The sequence below is a fragment of the Haliotis asinina genome, chromosome 9, assembly GCF_037392515.1.
Source record: "Haliotis asinina isolate JCU_RB_2024 chromosome 9, JCU_Hal_asi_v2, whole genome shotgun sequence".
NCBI classification, from domain to species: Eukaryota; Metazoa; Mollusca; class Gastropoda; order Lepetellida; family Haliotidae; genus Haliotis; species Haliotis asinina.
In genome coordinates this window covers 33,919,496-33,940,498 of record NC_090288.1, presented here as the reverse complement: position 1 = coordinate 33,940,498, position 21,003 = coordinate 33,919,496, and the positions used below count along the sequence as shown (strand labels likewise).

At 39.5% G+C, this 21,003-nt stretch overlaps 1 protein-coding gene across 1 annotated transcript in view; it reads right to left on the bottom strand.

Moving 5' to 3' along the window:
• Window positions 1–5,620, bottom strand: part of LOC137296290 (heterogeneous nuclear ribonucleoprotein A/B-like) — a 28,735-nt gene extending 23,115 nt beyond the window's left edge. Inside the window, exons 1-3 of the mRNA XM_067828053.1 lie at window positions 5,544–5,620; window positions 1,763–2,031; window positions 1,274–1,325 (exon numbers count right to left, since the gene is read on the bottom strand). Of these exons, the coding sequence (XP_067684154.1) occupies window positions 1,274–1,325; window positions 1,763–2,001 (291 nt within the window). The 5' untranslated portion in view covers window positions 2,002–2,031; window positions 5,544–5,620. The remainder of the gene's footprint in view (window positions 1–1,273; window positions 1,326–1,762; window positions 2,032–5,543) is intronic.
• Between the last annotated feature and the right edge of the window lie 15,383 nt (window positions 5,621–21,003).

Below are 21,003 nucleotides of genomic sequence, written 5' to 3'. Positions count from 1 at the left end.
TCTCACTTTAACCTTTAGCCTGCTGAATTAACATTGAGATTGGTTTTGTTTATATTTATTTGAGCCGAAAGTTACTAATTTTTAGAAAATGGGAAACTTATGAGCTTTCTCTTCGTCATGGAACAAAAAATATCGACTAAACTATCAAAAAATATTTCATTATGAAGAAAATATTAGACTGGGTACCACACGGCATGGGGCGCTGGAAGTCAACAATGGCCGTTATTTTCGAATGCGTGCCGATAAATTCGGCGATCTCATTTTTAATTCGCGGGCGTTTCGTTTTAAGGTATATAAACGTATTGAACATTACATATTTAAAAAGGTGAGAATTAGTACATTCCATACATAATTCATATGACACGTAAATCCGACTCGTTGAATAATTATTGCAAGTTTTATTTGGAGATGTCATTATCCTGCACTCCTGTCGAATGGGTTCGACGATAGCATTGAGAGGATTAAATAGATTGGAAGCTCATGGCAGCTCAAGTCCTGCTGCTTTATATGCACTTTAAATAAGGGTTCTCATCCAGACTGACATTATCATTCATGAGATTTCTGTAGATGTCTCTGTAGACAGTGGAATAAATAGACGCTTAAGTTTCCGTCTCCTTGTTTCTGTCCATTTTAAATAAATATTGAGAGCTCTAACTAGACAGAGATAAATCCTGCGTATCATGAGGTCCGAGCACTGCAGATAACATTGGGATGTGAAATTGTCTATCATTATGTCCTGGCAACTGATTTTTAGTAATGAAATCCCAACATAATCGGAGGTGAACCATGTCATGATTTGTGGAATCGATCCGAGTTCGTGCAAAATCCAATGCGTGAATTTCTGACATCAGAGCTGTCGTGGCTAAGGCAAGTAATAATAATGTCTGTTGTGTCAAAAGTTCAAAGGATATCTAAGTGGTTCATATTCCTCACTAGTGCAGTGTTGAAGAACAACATTGAAATTCCAAGCCAGGGCCTTGAATTTCTGTTGTTGATCCTCAATGAGTGCAGTAATGCCAGTAATTTAGGTACACTGGTCAGTTTGATGCCTGATTTCATAAATATAACTGTACTGCATGCAGCTATATAGGTTGACAGAACTGAAACTTTTAATTGCCTTATTTGTAGCAGATGACGGAAGTAATCTGCTATTTACGTCCTCTTTTGCAGAAGGGAACTTCAAGGCATTTCAAGTGTCCACTAAAACTTCAGACAGAAGAGGGAGACAAGCAAATAAGTGCGAGTCAGGATATTGAAAAATATAATAACTCACCATGCCAGACCTCCAGTCTGATTCCTGACCTTGACCCCTGACAGGTAAACCTCTGCAACAAAAGTTGAAGATGGCATTGCCTTAACAACAGGGGTGACCACTGAGGTGGAAACAACTATTAGCATTTAGACCAAATATTGCCACACTACTGCAATATTTTTTCCCTTGAATTGTCCCAGTTGTAGTCATTACCCAAATGAATGTATAGTTTCAATGAAATAAAAACAAGTTGAAGTAGTTTCAGTCTCTTCTAATAACTGATTAGATGTTCATATCCACTTTCAGTATCAGCCTGTGTTACTATTACGATATTAGGATTGGGACAGGTTCAAATTTTTTACCCACTATATAACCTACACTACCCTGATACATATCACTGGTATGTTAATTTCATGTTAACAAAGAATCAGCATGTACATAGGGACGGAAGGCTGCTGAATACATAGTTCCCCATTACGTGTTGTGAAAGAGGACACAGATAACACCTACCCTCTTCCAGAATGAGACCTCTTGGCACTGGGAAGTCCAGTAAAATCTTCCCGTGAGTATGGTGCCGGCCGTTTATAAGTCTCACCACCACCTGGTATGACTCTGGACATTGGCACTGAGTTCGCCATGTTCACCTCACTGTACCGTACATCAGGGTGATTTGCTGGTGATGCCCATGCCCTTCCTTCATCATAACCACCTGGCCACCGACCTTGGGGATAACCTTGATAGCCTGACATGACAGTGCCGTGTCATATATCATCGGGTGTCTGAAAAGGGCAGATGATACAACATTTACTTGTTTTATAAAAGGATTATTGTGAGAGTATCAGTGTAGTTGTTTTACATTGAATTTATTAACACAGTTGATAACAAAACAGCTGAAACATAAACAAAGACAGGAAACAAACTAAGATAAGTATATGTCTTCATGTAAAAGGGGCAAGAAAAGGCTTAAAGTTAAGTTGGCAACGGTAATCTATGCTGCTTTCATTAAACATTGTTTAGATGTTTCGATAACATGAAAATTTAAGAACATGATCACGAACATATCTGGTATGTAGCAGATGACAATATAATGATGATGTGTTCATAAGATCAGGTCATCTCCATCATGTAACCATGCCAACTGACTCTCACAATCTGAGAAGAATGGCAGTTATACCAGGCCAGTCTCCAAACCCAAATACATTTATTGAACGACATTTGTCCATTCATTGCATAATATGCTTTAAACCTTCATATTGGTCTGTTGGTTTCTATAAAAAATGCCTGGTGTAGGGCTCATCGTCGAAAACACATACAAAATACCTGGATGTTGCAAGCGGCTACAGTTTCACTGATACAATGTCATCAACGCAATTTTTGTAGGAAACAATGATATTTTTGTGTGAAATAGATGAATATACCTGTATTGCTCACGGTTAGCAAAAACAAAACTTTAAATGATATTTACGATAAAAATTACAGTTTTGTCTTACATCGCTGAAAACCCCTATCACTAGGATATGTGATTAGAGAGAAAACGAGATGTGATTAAGCATCGGAAATCCAATAATACGGATTATACCATGATACAGAATAGGTCATTCCAGTGCAGACAAAAATAAAAGAGAGTAGGATTCGTTATGGATAACAACTTTATTACATACGATGTGACGTTATAAGGATTCATACCGAAATGTCGAGTCACAAGTAATGAAGTTGTTATCCATAAAAAATCTTACTCTCTTATTACTCACCAACATCTAATAATGCCAATCTAACAAATCAATAATAAATGACTAGTTATCATTCTCAATGTACTGTTTCGAGTTATATTTTGCATGGACTTCATTAAAGGGGCACTAATACGGAGCAATTTCCGTGGACTGGTGTAAACATTTGTTATTGTTTTTCTCCCGTGAGTACCCGGATGATATCCCAGAATTCGTGACTGGTTCGTGACTTCTGCTGCGCAGTCCTTGTGCGCAATTGATAGTTTAGTTATAGACAGATCAACTAAGGTGAAGTCATTTTTACTTCATTACAAATGTATTGTGAAAACAAATGAAACACTTTGAAGGTTAATCATCTGCCAGTGGTAGAAATAGTAAAAAACTATTAGGACGGAAAAATAGCGAAGCCAATGTACGTCTCTATATTTTGTCTCATAACCCTAATTAGTTTATTGTATATTTGTATGATTTTGAAAATTACTAAAAGAACACACGGTCTGCTTATACTTATAGTACATTTCTAACATGACGGCAACATTTATACATTGCATCAGGGATACCCTACCTCTATATAGGCTCCCTGATTGTATAGATTGCCAATGTGGATCCTATTTCACACACATACGCAATCTAGTGTGTGTTTTCTGTCATATAGATTCTGCTGAATGCTACGCCAAATAAATTAAAACAAAATGCTAATAATGAATGTAAAGCAGACTAATTTTATAGCAACAATGTCAGGATACTACCTTGTTCAGGAATGTATTCATCAATATCCACATAAAAGAAATCGTAGTCCATTCATCTGCAGCTGGTAAATAATCCTGCTTTGTGTCGTGTGTCTTACAACAGTTTAATTTGCGAAAAAGTAACACATCGTTTCACGTCTTTCACATTGGCGAAAAACTGTTAAACCTCTCATTGGTCACCCGAGACAGCACACTAATTGTAGGATGTCCGCCATTCTAAGTAATTTAGTTAACCAATAATGAACAATCAATCAACGCAAGGGTGGTTAATTCTTTTAAGGGAGGATGTTGTTTTTACACTCGCACTTTACGACAGGGTGTAGTCAGTATGAATTAGTACATCTACACACACTGCCTTTTGACAAATCCGCTAGAAGACAAAAGTAATTAATTAATCACTGTCTTATTGTTAATCCTTTGATCGATGTTTGTTTTTGTAAATCAGCTGATAAATCCTCTTGCATCACTTACATGCACATATTACATAACATACAATACATTTGCCATTACAGACCTTAATTTATAATGTTGAGTATTTACACCAGACAGGAGAAATGCCAAATGGGAACCTTTGTTGAATAACCGAAGTGATGGTACTACTAATTATACCTGTTATAAATTCATTAACTGTCCATCAAAAGAATGATGACAAATAACACGTGTAGGTTTACACCATCAAACGCGAGTTACAGCAAGGAAGATGTAATCTCTGTGTCGCATGCAACCTGAAAACACTTATGGGCCGAAACTGTTTTGAGGATACGAACGGAACTTCGTTACATACGGAATACATACTGGCATTTTCTCTGTACTTGGGTAAATAGGTGTAATAAGTTGGGTTTTTTTACGTAAGAAAATTTTCAGATTTCTCTACCAAAGGCAAAGTCATCGTTTTTAGTTTACGAATTCAAATAAATCAACTGTGTGTTTTTATCATCATAAATAATAAACCAGGGTAGCTACCTACCATAGCTACCAAAATGTACGTATAATATTTGCTATCACAGCTGAACTAACACTCAAAACTACCTAAATATAAAGCTTTGCAATCTTTCGGACTGAAACAAATGGCTTGCTACGTGTCTGTAGACATCATATTTTCACGCAACATGATTAAATATCGAGGATAGAAACAGGATCAAATTGGATCAGTCACTATACCATCCAAGCATCGGGAAAAAAACTACGCTGCTGGGATATTTTGTTACGATCAGACAAGGAATACCGTGGATATTTTTAAATAATGGCATATGATGGGCATCTGGCCTCTTGACTGTTTAGATGAAGAAATTGTGCTAATATGGACAGGACCCCAGTCCCTTTGTCCGTCACGGTCGAGGGAGCGGGCGCTGACCAATTTGCAGTTTGGTTTCGTAATTAGACCGTTGGCGAGAAACATTATTCGCTCCGCATCAGTGCCCCTTTAAGTCTTTGATAACCATGATCACAATAATGATGAAGGTTTGGTTCCTAGACAAGTGACAACCTACTGGGGACGTGTTATGTCAAGAAACCATCATCAAGGACTATATTTTCACTGCTTGGGCGTTCATTTCCAGTAGGATCCCTGAGATTACACTAATTCGTTGATGCTAGTTCGTTCTTTATTTCGTTATAATACCTCAGGACCCCTGTTCTGAGGATAAATATCAAATTGTGGATTTAACAAAAACGCAAGCATTAATTATTCATGATTTTGGACCTCTTACAAAATAGCGCACAAAACCGCTGATTTTTTAAACCTGAAAGTGCTAGAGTTGCAAAATCAAGGCATGAACAGTGTGTCACAAAACTGTCAACATCAATTTGGCTTACCAAAACATGAACAAATCTTTGTAGCTACATATCTATTAAGCGTTCGTATTATGATGGTTGCAAACAGGAAGTACTATGTGCACACGACACACATTAAACATTCGTAACTACTCGCCTCTTTCCGTGACACGAATGCAAGAAAACTCGCGCACGCCATACTTTCCAGAAATCGTGGCTGAGAATTAAGATAAAATAAAGATATGACTTTATTATCCGGGAGGAAATTATTCTTGCTTCAAAAATGGTCTCTAAACATATACTAAATTCACAAAAAATGTACACAGTAATTATCCTGCACAAAGTGAATGTTGATGATTCCATATAAATAACGTACGTACGTATGTGCGGCCCTTAAACCCCGACAGGTCTTAAGTCCCGAATGGCTCTACATACGTACGAGTGGTAAAGAGTGAGTATGGTTTTAAGCCGCATTTCTCAATATTTCAGCAATATCACGGCGTGAACTCTAGAAAAAGGCTTCCCATGGCCACACTGTACCTCTGTTGTCGATCGAGCATTTTCAAAGAGGCTGAGTTAGTAGTTATCGCATGCATGATGACTATTAAAAATGTTGCATTGATAACTCGAATACTGGATGGTATGAATAGCTGTCGAGCTCAACAGAAAATTCAAAGATTCACCCACCTCCGTGAAATGTCATCTCAAGCGTTCTTCTTCCTGATGGTTGTTCGAGTGCTCGTGAATGACTGAAATAGTAGGGATTTTTTTGCTTCGACAAATTCCACGAGACGACTGAGCTGTTAGGCCAGTTTTTATTTCTCTGGTGTTTGATGGTGATAGAATTTTGACTGGAATTCATCTTGGGGTGTTACTGTTAGCAATAGTACCCGAAATGTGTCGTCTGCTTACAGAATGAAGGGATTCGCTTGAAATAATGACGTCATTGAGGAAACCCCCTTCCATTCATCGCCTCCACAGCAGGAGAGCGATGGTCTTAATTTACGACAATACCCGTAAGACCGTGAATTTACAAATGGATTAAGAACGCTTCGTGGATCGGTCGTAAAACAGAGTAAAACTGTTTTAAATTCAGTCGTACAATCTCACGAATCGTGCAGGCTTCGAACGCTTTGTGGATCGTGTCCCATTTCTGTTCGTCATTTGTACATCTCATGATAAAGAAAGCATAGGCACTCGACTCTAACTCTAACGCATGATCTAACTATATAACATATATATCCTTATATATTTTAGGTCATGCTTAAAATATATCAGAGTCTAGCTGCTATGGAAGAAAGAGAACGTTTAAGACTGCATCCCCAGTAATATCTCGGCAAGAGTGATAATTAAAATATACTTTAATTGATTGATTTCAGAAAAATTAATATACCATGTATGCATATTTTTTAACAGAATTTATTCGGTATTGTATGCCACGTGGTCCATGTTACAGTGAAATTAAGATTAACATTTTAGTCACGATCTTCTTAGCATAAACAATTTTGTATGTAGGTAGAAGTGATTTTAATAACAGTTTCATTTTTGCAGCTGAGTATATTTATAAAACTTAACTGGCCATGGACTACATTATTTTGTGAGTTTTGTAATATTATGCAAACGTGTCATTATATAATGTAAATACAAAGAAAACATGATCTTCGGTCTCAGTGAGGTGCACACGACGGGCATCATCTCTGCCGTCCGTAAAAATCCCACCCGTCCAGAAAATAAAAATTTATTTATATTTCTCAACTTTGCCCCGTCCATTCTCAATTGTACACCGCCCTTTGAGAAAAAATGTTTCGCCACAAGAAAACATAAAAACTGAGTTTAGAATGTACTAAATTTCATTGAAAAACGAAAACGAAAAACGAATCTTTAGCGGGTATTTAAATGGAATTCTGGGAAACCCTTGCATCTTTACTCCCAGTCACGATTTAGGTCTGGCATCCACTAATAGATACGGTTCGACAAAGTTAGGAGTTCGCCATTTTCACGCACAAATATGGCAGTCAGCTCCATTATATCGTGTATCACTTGTAGGGAACCTGGTAATAGTGGGAGTGGGGTCTTAGTGATTTGGGGGATAAAAAAATCATGACAGAGTCCTTTTTTCATATTTTTTTCTACCCGCACGCCACAATCATTGAGCAGTCAAGGCGATGAAGAAACACCGAATTAAATACGGACGCCCTCGTGGTGATATTTAAGGAGAAGAATAAACAACACGAACGACTCAAACTCCCAAGCAGACCCTTTCTGTTGAATATTATGTTGAAGCTTTTCTTAATCGCTCACATCGAAGTATCTTCAGCGAATTAGGATGTGGATCATTGCCACTGAATGTGGAAGTTGGACGTTTCACACAACCCATCACTCCAAAAGAAAATCGCACATGCAAATTTTGTAGCAGTAACTCTTTCGAGGACGAGGCTCATTTTCTCCTTGAAAGTTTCTATAATGAAGTCAGATATGAGCTCGTTAATAAACTCGACATAAATAATAGATCCTTCAATGCCTTCGCTAAAGTCATATATATATATTGTCCAAGGAATGACATATGAAATCCATGGACGCAACAGTTTTTTTCCATGTTCTCTTACAGGGACGCCCACAAATGACCCACTTAACGTGACCTCACAGGGTCGTGCTGTATTTTGTGTATCTTTTGTGATATTTTACAGTAATTAACCTTTTAATATATTACTTTTATATTCAACATGTCCCATGTGTATTTAGTGTCCCTAGGTCAACGTTGGCTGGGCACTTTTATGAGTGAGTGAGTGAGTGAGTGAGTTTAGTTTTAGGCCGCACTCAGCAATATTCCAGCTAAATGGCGGCGGTCTGTAAATAATCGAGTCTGGACCAGTCAAACCAGTGATCAACAGCATGAACATCGATCTGCGCAATTGGGAACTGATGACATGTGTCAACCACGTCAGCGAGCCAGTTATAACTGGCTCTACAGCATCGACTTTAGGTTACTTTTAAGGCAAATCTTGTACAGGTTTGAGATATTCTCATATTTTTTAAGCCAGGACATTCCAACATTGTTTTAAGTACAGTGACAAGAGGTAAATTTGTGATTGAGTCATTCGTTTTCACTATAAACGTCATCCTATGTAAAATACTAAACAGTTGGTGAAGTTAGTTTCCCCAATATGAAATGATTCTAACCTTTTTGAGTATATCTATCAGATACCTTCCCAATTCACCATAAATCATTCGATCTGATGTTGATTGCTTAACTTGTAATAGATATTTACACAATTTTAAATGAACCCTTTCTAAGTACTCTTCACCGAAGCCCCAGTCTTCTGAAAAGTATAACAACATCGGACGTGTTTAAGTTGACAGTCAATGGGGATATCTACTGAACGTAGTTTTCTAAAACTACATACATTGCTCGGAAATTCTCTTTTGAGCTTTGCAGAATCTACCAGTGCGAGTAAATAAAATACCAAGATACACATATTCTGAGACCAGGTCAATATTTTACTGTTGTAACATGAAAACATGGCGTTTTTATCAGGCCTCCTCTTTGTTTTAGCAACATTTACACGCAATTTCCATCTTTTAGAATACCCATCAAAGAAGAATATAGATTTGCTTATATCAGTAGTGTTTTCTACGGATAGCACTATGTCATCTGCATAGATTAACAGGAGCAGTTTTAAGTACATACCGAGGTCATGATGAATGCTACTATTCAAACGTTCAAGGCCATTAAAAATATTGGTTTATAAATACTCTTCCATGTCATTTAGGTACAATGGACCCGTGAAGGTTCCGGGGTAGAATAGGCCTTCAGCAACCCAAGCTTGCCATAATAGGCGACTATGCATGTCCTAAGAGGGGGCTAACGGGATCGAGTGGTCAGGCTCGCTGACATGTTTGACACATTTCATCGAGTCCCAGTTGCGCAGAGCGATGCTCCTGTTGTTGGTTACTGGATTGTCTGGTCCAGTCTCGATTATTTACACACCGCCTTATAGCTGGAATATTGCTGAGTGCGGCGTAAAACTTAACTCACTCAATCACTCATTTAGGTACAATGCGAAGGGAAATGGGGCCAGGTCTTCGCCTTGTCTAACACCAGAGTAACCATGAAAATAATCACTGGTATCACCTTTGTATGAAACACATGACTTACTACATTTGTACATGTTACATATGACGAGGAAACTTTTATCTGAAATGATATATTTAATCATTTTATTCCACAAATTGGGGTGCCATACAGTATCAAAAGCTTTACTAAAATCAACGACCGATAGAATTTCTTATTAGGCGATTAGAGACTAAACCTCTTCAAGTTCTTGTCGGTTCGCTGGGGGTCGTGGTCCTCTCCTCACAAAAGTGCTGCAGACGTGTTCCCTGTTCTTGCTGGCGAAGAAAAGGTATTGCCACGGGTTGAAGAATGTCATCTCTGTATCTCTGAGCGTTAATGTTTCCACGTATACGACCAATCCCGCACGTTGATTCCCAAAATTCCTCCCAATACCATCACACCGCCTCCCAAAAAGAATGCACTTCGTGAACCCAATTCGGCTCTGGTCTTTCTCCTCAACGACGGTATACTCGCTATCATTACTGAACATGGTGAATCTACTTTCGTCTGTAAAAAAACCCTCGCTGCCAATTTCGTACCAACCAGCTACGTACAGTCCTTGCCCACTTTGACCTACGACGACGATGTTCTTGAGCCACTGCCATTCCAAGCAGAGGACGTAGAACTCTGATACCTGCTGCACGTAGACGTCGTAGCTCGGTACGTCGTCTGATGACGTGGACCAGTTGCCGCCGTTTCCGTTGACGTGATGACGCGGCTGCTCAGATGAGGAGTACGCAGATGGCGGTCTTCTTGTGGTGGTCTACTTGATCGTGACCTGTCTTGGAGCTACCATGCCCCCCCCCCCCCCCCCCGCCCCCCACCAGTCTGCCTGAAACGCAGGAACAGTCTGATGATGGTATCACCCACCATCTGTTCAGGGCCCTTGCAATATGGCGCCTATCTGTCTCATACCTATGCCCTCTCTTTTACGCTGTTAGCCGTGGCATTATTTCGGTGGCATTCCGTCATCTGAAATGTATGGTCACCGATTCCCAGCCTTTCTATACCAGTTCTCGACAAATATTTAGCAAAACGTCCGTGATTGCGAATGACGTCATTCGTCGACTGACGACATCAATGAGACGGGGAGTCTGGGCGTGTACCGCTTCTAGGGGTGGTAACGCCCTTTACTACGTATGTGTGAGACTTGGAATGACTGGGACATTCCATGATTGACTCTTGTAGTGTCTGTGAACTGTGGTATTCCTATCCCTCTGTCCATTGCAGGACACGTGCTTTTCACCTGAGTTCTCACAGACACTGTTGGTGCATTGTCCCAAATGCTGGGTTCATTAAATGTACTATAACTCCAAAAAATGAATGATTGGGACATGTCATGATTGACTCTTGTAACATATGTGAACTGTGGTATTCCTATCCCTCTGTCCATTGTTGGCTTCATTAAATGTACTATAACTTAAAAACATTGTAAGGCTTGTATTAGTTGTATCGATCATTACACACCGAAACATGAGTTTCATTAACCTCTTGAGACAACGACCTACTTTTCAGCCGATTAGAATCTTCTCGTGTGAATGTGAAAATTGACACCACAAACAACTCTGGTTAAACTAAGAAAATGGTATTCACAAATGAATTTTAATTTCTAACTTTAATTGCACCGATATTCTCTACTTTATGTAGAGGTTCAGGCAGCATACCTTACCTGTGGAATCACAGATTGCCCCTGTCTGATGAGGTCGTAAAATCTGGCTCACTGGATACACTGATGTGTGTGTGTTTGTTTTTGCGCCTATTCAGCCTAGTTCTGTAACGCACAATGAGGTTGATGTATAGACCACCAAACTTTTTTAGCGGCAGCGCCTCGTTTTGAAATTTTCACGATTTCCAGGTTTCCGTTTGTCAGAGCTCGCTGTACGACAGAACACATTGTGCGACGTGTTTGCTGGTATTATAGGGAGCTTAGTGTTGCATTATATAAGTGCGTAGACTTATCACATCATACTGATCAATATTTATGCATCCAGTTAAATGACATAGTCTCAAAATTCTGGACTGGCTATCGTACAAAGTTGCGCAACAGGACGGAACCAAGTAAACAGTAAACGAGATTGCCCTGTGAACAATGTTTTGACGTGTAAGGGTGTTCACTTTTTTTGCCCACTAGTTTACATCATAAGAGCATAAAAGCTTATCCATCGTGAACATTTTTCGGGGTACCATTTTCGTGACTTGCTTGACAACGAGATTAGTTTCCATGTCGAATCTAATACCGGCTCTCACTGGTTCAACTGAGTGTGTGGTCTGAGGATCGTGTGTCGGTGATTTACGAGCGCATCCGACAGTTTTCGGAAGCGTAATCATAAATAACATTATATCTGTATATCTAATCAACTGTAATCTTTAACACTGGGCATATATTTCACATCTCTGTGAATAGTTTAGTATAACCTTTTCGGTGGGTCATTAACATAAATTTCAGTGAATACAGTTAAAATTCCACTTGGTCACACCAGAGACCATATAATAGATTATATGGTCTCTGGTCACACAAATGTTCAGTTTAAGAAATATTTTAAAATTATTTTGGAGTTTCTGGATTTAATGTAGCTTGGATTTTGAAAAATAAATTTTATTTCCATATTCAGTAAAACAATTCCCATTTGTGATTATTAGACCCTATTTAGAAATTTAATTGGAAATATAAGCTAGATGAACATGTGGTAATAATTACGTCAGAATATACCTGTAACTAATATGTTTCTCTCCCTTTTTAGTTGTATCATTGAGATTTATTCTATAAAATAAATAAGCAAAACCAAAAACAACAATACAACGCATGAGTACTTAGGTGATATGAAGTACCACAATAATCAAACAAGAATAGAGTTATCGTTCCTGTCCCAATATGAAATCCTTCCATAGGGACACGAGTCGCTATTCGGCTTGTCCCGGAATAACACGAGCGGGTCACGAATGTTGTAAAGTGGTCTGTAAAAAGAGCAGTAAACTCTGCAGATATTTGATACTCTCCATGCCGCACTCTCAGTTTGGTGAACGGGATCAAGGCATTCATTCACAAACACGTGGTGTTGCGTTCTATGTCATTCTGTACATTTGTACTGCAGTATTTCCGACAGCACACACAGTGCACTAAAAAAGCCAGCGATGCTGCTGGTATACCTGTCAGTGCCCTGCTCCTCCCAAAAATTGACGACGGTAAATGCGTTTCCTCGATGGGTACCTATAAATTCAAGCCTATAATAATAACTGATGTATTTTACGTTACGTATTCAACTTTACGGTATTTTACGTTACAGTTCATTTCAAATTCACAAGCATGTTGATGTTGTTGTAAGATGTTGTAAGAATGAATGGAAAACACAGAGAAAGACACCCCTCAGACGCCACGGTTCAGTGGTTACAGTTATTTGTGTTCTGGGCTCTGTTCTAATTAGGTGATGTTGGAGAAGGTTATGCAGGAAAATTAGGCGATGTGGGTCTAGTCCGAAGCCGTATCAAAAAAAGTTGACATCCATAAATTCGACCTACTCAGTTGGTGACATCTCCTCCCGTTAGTCGCCTTTGAAAACAACCACAGGTTGCTGAAGTTCAATTTCAACTTGAATCTTCACTTACTTATCTTTATTCACCGATCGGCTGATACATGTGTGTGTCAGTTTAATAGTATGGGCCTTGATAATGTCAGTGTAAGTAAACTTTGTCTCAGTGTATTACGTTACACTCCACCACTGATCATGAGTCTAACAAAACCTAGTAGAAGGTCGTGTCAGGTAACCTTTAAGCGAAAAATGACCATCCAATCAAACGCGAGACGGTTAAATAGATTTAACCAATCAGACAATTTAGGGATCGGAGGGACTTTCAAAATATTCAGGTCACTGACACAGATCTCTCCACAAACAAATCCGCATCTAACACAGTTATTTGACCTGCAGTATATACGCTTTGGGGTTTCTGTTGACATGGTTACCATTAGCTAATATTTTCGCAAGATGACATCCTTGAATATTGCCAAAAACACCATTTTCAACGACTGTTTACTCACCGTTGTCATGATTGTACGTAAGCCGTGTGCATCACCTGGAAGCGACAGTAAGCTAAATAGCATTCGGAATCGTTCGGTTATGAACCTTTTCGAGATAAAAAGTTCAAAAGGTATGTGCGAATGTCCACATTCGCGATTTGGTAAGCTGTGTTCTCATTGGTCAATCTCAAAGGTGGAGTGTAACTAAAAGTATTGAGACTTAGTTTACTTAGACTGGGATAATATGATCTTGGCACATTTTGCGCGGTTAATGTAAGACATAAATACCCGAAAATAATTTGACATTTCTCGACTCCATGTCTGACTGGGCCCGTTATAGCGAGGGACTTTCACAGATACCGATATATTGTCCATGACGACAACGCCCGCGCAATATCGAGTCAATGTCGCTCAAAATTAAACGCTTAGCAGAGAAACAGCACGTGTTGGCCAATTTCTGGCTGTAATTGAGTATTTGAAGCTCGGGAAGTCATTTTGAACCGACGGCATTATGATATGTTTATCGAAATTGTAAACACAAAAGTAAACCAAAAGGCCCACGTGGGTTTTACTGTCTGCACTCACTCACATCAAGTCCGGGTTCATCCATGAAGTGTCATCAGCTGGGCGTTTTAAGCTGGTTCTCGGCTCCCTGTGCTCGCAACACCGTCTCACACTATGCGAGACGGGACCCAGCTTATTTATGTTTCAGCTGCTTCCCATGGTAGCATGGTAGCATCTGGAACAGTTCATTTTGACGTCATACCGATTTTACATCACGGTATAATTTGAATGACGTCACCACTGTTTGCGATATTATGCAATTATAGACTATTGTAGAGGTCAATATCGGTTTCTATAAAACAATATCGACCGAGCTGTCAACGGGTTGTGTTGTAATGCACACACTGTCATCTCCGGAGTACAGCTCATCAATACGTAACATATCTTCACATCCCTTCGTACAGGATTCCTTGTCTGTTTTTAGTAACACAAGTCTATATCATAATTTTTCACAAACCTCAAGTCAACATCATGTTTTTCTCTGAACACCCACGTGAAGGTATTTTGACCAACTGTGGTTCAGGAAAAATACTATCTCTCTCTCTCTATCTCTCTCTCTCTCTCTCTCTCTCTCTATATATATATATATATATAACATACATACATACATACATACATACATACATACATACATACATACATACATACATACATACATACATACATACATACACACAAATATGGATTGGTGATGAGGTCAATACCTGTTTTTTCTGGACCCGCGAAACACAACAGAGGTCGAGGACCGAAGTCCGAGGTCCACTGACCGAATTCACCAGTCTATAACTGTTTTATTATGAAATTACCGAAAGACAGCTTCTAAAAAGCAAAACATGTCGATTTTGCCAAGAAATGTAATTTCATTTTCACTACAAACCAATAACATGTCAACAATAATGTGACGTGTTATCAACAGAATAACGTCAAAGTTTGACGTCATAGTAACTCAAGTCAATATAAATTTTCGTTTCATCTGCTTTTCTGTCGACGGTCACGTGACCGCCTCTAGATCAATCAGGTCGCCGAAAAAAATATGCTTACATAATAATTCTACGTGTCAATACGCAGCAAATAACCTTGCAATTTCCTTGAATTGAATACCATTCAATTAACCATCTTTTTCAACCAATCAGATTGCAGGACACCGTTTACAATGATGAATGGTAGTACTGGAATGGCTTGACTGATGCAAATACTATTGAAATTTGCTGGCTTCTAGAGATCAGATTTCAGTGACATTTGTGAGTAAGTCAGATTTTACATCGTGGGGAATGGAACTCGGACACCTTCAGCATGACGAGCGAACAAGACAATATGAACATCTTTCCAATGTGTTTTCTGCAGTGTTGTGATCGGGAGGCTTGTGATCCAGAAGGCAAGATTCTCTACGCTGGGAGGATGAATTTTTTCTGTTACTTCGTTTTGGGGGATAATTACAGACATTATTCTCGTTTCTTAGCACAAAGATGCCCCATAACTCATGGCATTGCTACTGAATCTGTAACAGTGGGCCGGATAATTACAGACACGCATCACGGAACCTCCGTAGTGTAAATCTGAGGTCGTGTGAAAGTTCACAGAAAACTTAATACCTACACAGAACAGCAGTATTAAGTTACTCTACATATTGTGACTTGTCGGTGTCTCTCGCACACAGATAATAGTCTGAAAGAGTGGACATACGGTCGAATGGATGTTATTATGAACGGAATTCGGTGAGTGAGTATGGTTTTTATTCCACTTCAAATAATATACCAGCAGTATATTCCAACTTGACGGGGGACAACTGAAATGGGCTCCGCACACAGTGCCGATGTTGGGAATCAAACTGGGTCTTCGTTGTGACGTGCGAACGCTTTAACCACTAGACTACCAGACCGCCCATGAAAGACATTCCACTACTTTGTGCAACAGCTGGTCACGGTGGATGGGGATAATTACGTTTGTTCCAGAAAATACTTGATTTTTTTTTTAATCACTGGCCACTGTGAGTCGCTTCTGTTTGCTGCCTCTGGGGTAAACGTGTGCTAGAATGAACGAACCGTCCAAACAAAATACACCTCACAGAGCTCTAGATAATTTTTCAAGCAATTACATATTTACTCCCATGTCTATTTGTGTATGAGTAATTGCATTTTCATGAGGTGTAACTAGCATTTTGTATACTCCCACTAGTAAAAAGAATTGAGTACTTTTACACAGTTTCTTATACTTAACTCTTCCAAATATGTAGATATAAATACATCTCAATGGACTAGTTTTTAGTAATTGTCATATTGCCAAACATTTGGCATCCATTTCTAAATACTCAACATGGAAGCCATGTGACTGTTAGAGTAACCCCGGACAGTGGCTGGGGAAAAAATAGGATATGTATATATAAGCATCGCTTACCATCAGCTAATGCTGTTGTAGAGTTTGTGCGCCGCGACGAATCATACGCAAGCCAGTTTGGTCATTTGAGTAAAGCACGCAAAGTATTACAGACCAATTGGGTTTTAAGTGATTCTTACGCGTTCTTTTTGTACTCCCAGATTTGTAATTAATGGAGTAAATGTGATTTTATTGCGTAAAATATGCGCCTTATCTGGAGCTCTGTGTAAAGTCTGCATAAGCTTCACAAAAGGCGACTGTGCTGGTCGTAAGAGGCGACTAACGGGATCGGGTGGTCAGACTCGCTGACTTGGTTGACACATGTCATCGGTTCCCAATTGCTCAGATCGATGCTCATGTTGTTGGTCACTGGATTGTCTGGTCCAGACTCGATTATTTACAGACCGCTTCCACATAGCAGGAATATTGCTGGGTGCGGCGTAAAACTAAACTCACTCACCGCATAAGCTTCGTGATGACACTGTTAATGTCCATGCCTACCAACCAAGGGCGGTGGGGTGGCCTAGTGCTTAAAGACTCGCCCGAAGACCCGGGTTCAACTCCCTACTTAGGTACAATTACTGAAACCACTCACTCACTCATGATATAAATCACTTGGTTATGTTTTCCAGACTGGATTACTTATAGGCCGCCGTCTTGCAGCTGTGTGCGGCGATAAACAACAAACCGACCTGGCACAACGGCATGCAATTCGGGTGTCGCAGAATGATATCACTGATATCAGCTGTCCTTATATACATATATCGCATAGCTGGAATATTTATGATTGCGGCGTTAAACAATAACAACAAAAAACTACACACACAAACAACAAACACACAAGGATATAAATATTGAAACAACTCATCGCGCAGTAAACATATCAGTATGAGTTTTTTATTTACAGCTAGAATTGTATTGGATCTGCACCGTGTATTACACTAAAACTGTTGTCTTCAATGGTCGCCTTTGTTAAGCCGTGGATTTAAACTGTTTTCTGACTGATGCGAGTTGCCATGTAGGCCAGGCGTACATATACAAGTTGTACTCAATATTTACCCTTACAATAAACACATCTGTTTACAAACATACTCTTGTCCAATGTCAATGAACATTATTTAGAATGTTACGGACTCTGTGATGACAGTACTTCATCAGTAATGACGGTAATAGTATAATGGTTGACGCAACGTCCTTGACAGAGCACCTGTCACTGCGCATGGTATAAAATACGACATACACACTTTTATTTCATGCATGAGTGGTTGTACCTTTAAAGGTATGCAAAGTGTAGTTCGTCATCATATAACCTTACCCTGGAGCTGTAGTTGATGTATCAGGCCCATGAGATGATGTCCCGTTCACACTGTGCAACTTATCGTTACGGAACGTTACCTGTACTTGCATAACCGATTTCATATGTAATGCATGGGCAATAATTAGTGTTCACTACTATCAAGCGAGATAGTATCCTGGATTCGTAGTCGTATGTACATAATTGCACGTCTCCAATCTAGGGCAGCATATGTAAACTGACGTACAAAAGAAACTTGACACCTGCAAAAATTCTGATATTTTGTTACAAAAATGCTGTGTTTTAGCAGCAAAGAATTATTCTAAGCAAGCACAAGAAATATTCAAATTAGTTTAAACTCAGACTGCTTTAAGTGGAAATGGTGAAAAGGCCTTTTTCGTCATCATCACGCGCTAAATGCACATGACTGCATACAAAATCCCGATTTGATCGAGCTGTATGGCTTCAGTGTAAATAGGATCGCATTGTAAAACGGGCCAAATTACCTGAAGTGCAACGAATGAGACTCACTGGAATACATGGGCAGTCATATCCTCGATCCTTGTGCTGATTCAGACAAACCATCGTCAGTCTCTTGAGATGGTTACTCAAACCGTGTCAGACATTTGGCCGTCTCCCGAAGTTCAAGGTCATAAGCCACAGAAGGGAGCAAGTACATCCGGTCACTTCACTTGCGTAATAGGTTCATAACGATGACGTCATCATCGGCGAATTCGTCAGGTCATCGCAATACAGGATCATGTGATACTCTCAGTCAGCCGACCATTCCGTGGGATGGCATGGACATGACAACATCTCAATTGACTTACTGAGTAACTGACTTCGGCAAAGATGCGAGTAATACTTGACAACAATGTTTTGAGAGTTGTTCTCCCTCGACGTCCTCAGTTCTCCAACCGGGAATTAACATATGGTGCTTGGTGTTTTTATCCCTCACTGGGAAAAGCACCCCTCCCCCATGACATTGTATACACTCAAGAAAAAACATGAAATGATGAAAATATTAAAAACTGCATATTTGTCTCATTAAACGGGACCAAATACTGGTTAATGTACAGTTGTGACTTGTGGCTTTAAAAAGACGGACATTAAGTTGTGAATATATTCAAAACTATCCATTAGTTCAGGCGAATATGTTCGTAGATAAAGGCAATATTTATAAAAGGAGGATACCAGTCTACAGTTTAAGATTCCTAACTATACGGACAAGGATACTCCTCATGTACACATTGAAATACAGGCCCAATCACTTTCAAAATGAAGGGCAAGAAAAGTGTGTTTACTCAAATAACAACGAATGACGATTTTATGACAAAATGAGTGCAACATGCAAGAGTATACACGAGGGCACTCAGAAAACAAGGGTTACTCAACTTGTATCGTCACGTGACTCAAACTAACCTTTTACAATTTTTATATTAAAAACACTAATTCAGCATTTGAAACCTAGATGCTCTGCTCGGCACAGGCTTATTTCTGGCGCCGTGCCAAGACCCAGCTTCCAAGTGTTCTTATTGCGTAGATTGTTACGTGATGTGTCATTATTAGCTGTTGACACTTGTGTAGATTCAACACGAGCGGTGATGTAGGTTGCAAGCTATTCCTACTAACGATTCTCACAAGGAAAATACATAAATCGAAACACTTTCACTCTGATTTCTGGTGACATATTGAAAATATTTGAATAGGACCATTTGAATAATCTCTCTTCTCTAAATATGGGCTATACCACTCTCCTAATAGGGGTGATAGCATATGACATTATTTTTATTGTAGGCGATATAAGGTGTAGGCGAAGTAAGGACAGTCCGATATACAAGATAGTTCAAGTATTTCAAAAGAATCAACAGAGCGAGGACAAGAGCCGTCCTCCACACACATAATTTGTACCAGGTGTATTATGAAGGGGGCGCCTAATTTCCAAACCGATAAATCAACACAGGCATGTTTGAAAGTATATGAACAAATCCGGTCCTATGTTACTCATTGTTTGAGAGTTGGACTCAGTAAACTCAGTGGTTAAAGCGTTCCCTCGTCACGCCGAAGACCTGTTTTGAGTAGGATGCCAGGTCACAGTGACCCGTGAAGATCGGGGTTAGAATTAACCTTCAGCCACCCCTGACAAAGGGACTCAATTCAGTGTTTGAAAAAACAAATCTGACATGTAACGTCCTATGGGGAAATTGTAGGATAATAGCCCAAAGATGACATACGACAAATAACTGGAACACATGTGCTCACCATCTCCTTACTTCTAAGCCCCATAGAAATTTCAGGGTTCCGATCCACAAAGCCTTTGATAAGCTAAAGATTTACGACAGCTCATAGAGTCAAGACTTTGTGGATCGGAACCGAGAAATCAGGCAAGCTATTCTCGAAACTTTCGTAGCGCTACGAACGTCTCAAGCCCATTCTTAACACATTGGCTACGATCAAAGTTAAGAATTCTTAGGACTACGAACGCTTCGAGAATAAGGGCCCAGAGCCTCGATCCACAAAGCGTTCGTAAGGTTGGGACCCATCGTGACTCTAAGCTTTATCCTCGATTTACGAATAGAATAGTGCTACGATCGGGTGCCAAAAACGTTCTTTGTTACTTCAGTTTTTAGTTTATAAATAAATAATTCTATTAAAAAGTTATAACAACACAGTCATAGTAACAAGAAAACGCTGTTTTGGGCTGGCTGATTTCAACTGTCGCTGACAAGGTGCAGTGACCCCATCGTAACGTTTTATCATAGACTTAAGAATGGCATAGAGTTAAGACCGTTTTGTGGATTGGAGACCAGGTCTGACAGCATTCCGCACTTACATACTGCACCAGACAATCCAGTGATTCATGTGCATCGATCTCCCAAATTAGGGTACGATGACATGTGTTAAGTCTGTCAGCGAGCCTTCCTACCCGATCCCGTCAGGCAACCCTTACAAGCATGGGTTAATTCTAACCCGGATCTTCACGGGTCGGGTCAACTTTCCACGTAGTTCAAGCCTCAGTCGTATAGAAACCCACTGCCTTTTGTTTGTCAACGTTTATAGTGGTGTCGGATCTGCTCACAAAGAGTGAGAAATGTAGCAAAGTAGGTGCGAGTTTATACTAAACAGATCGTACGAAATCATATTA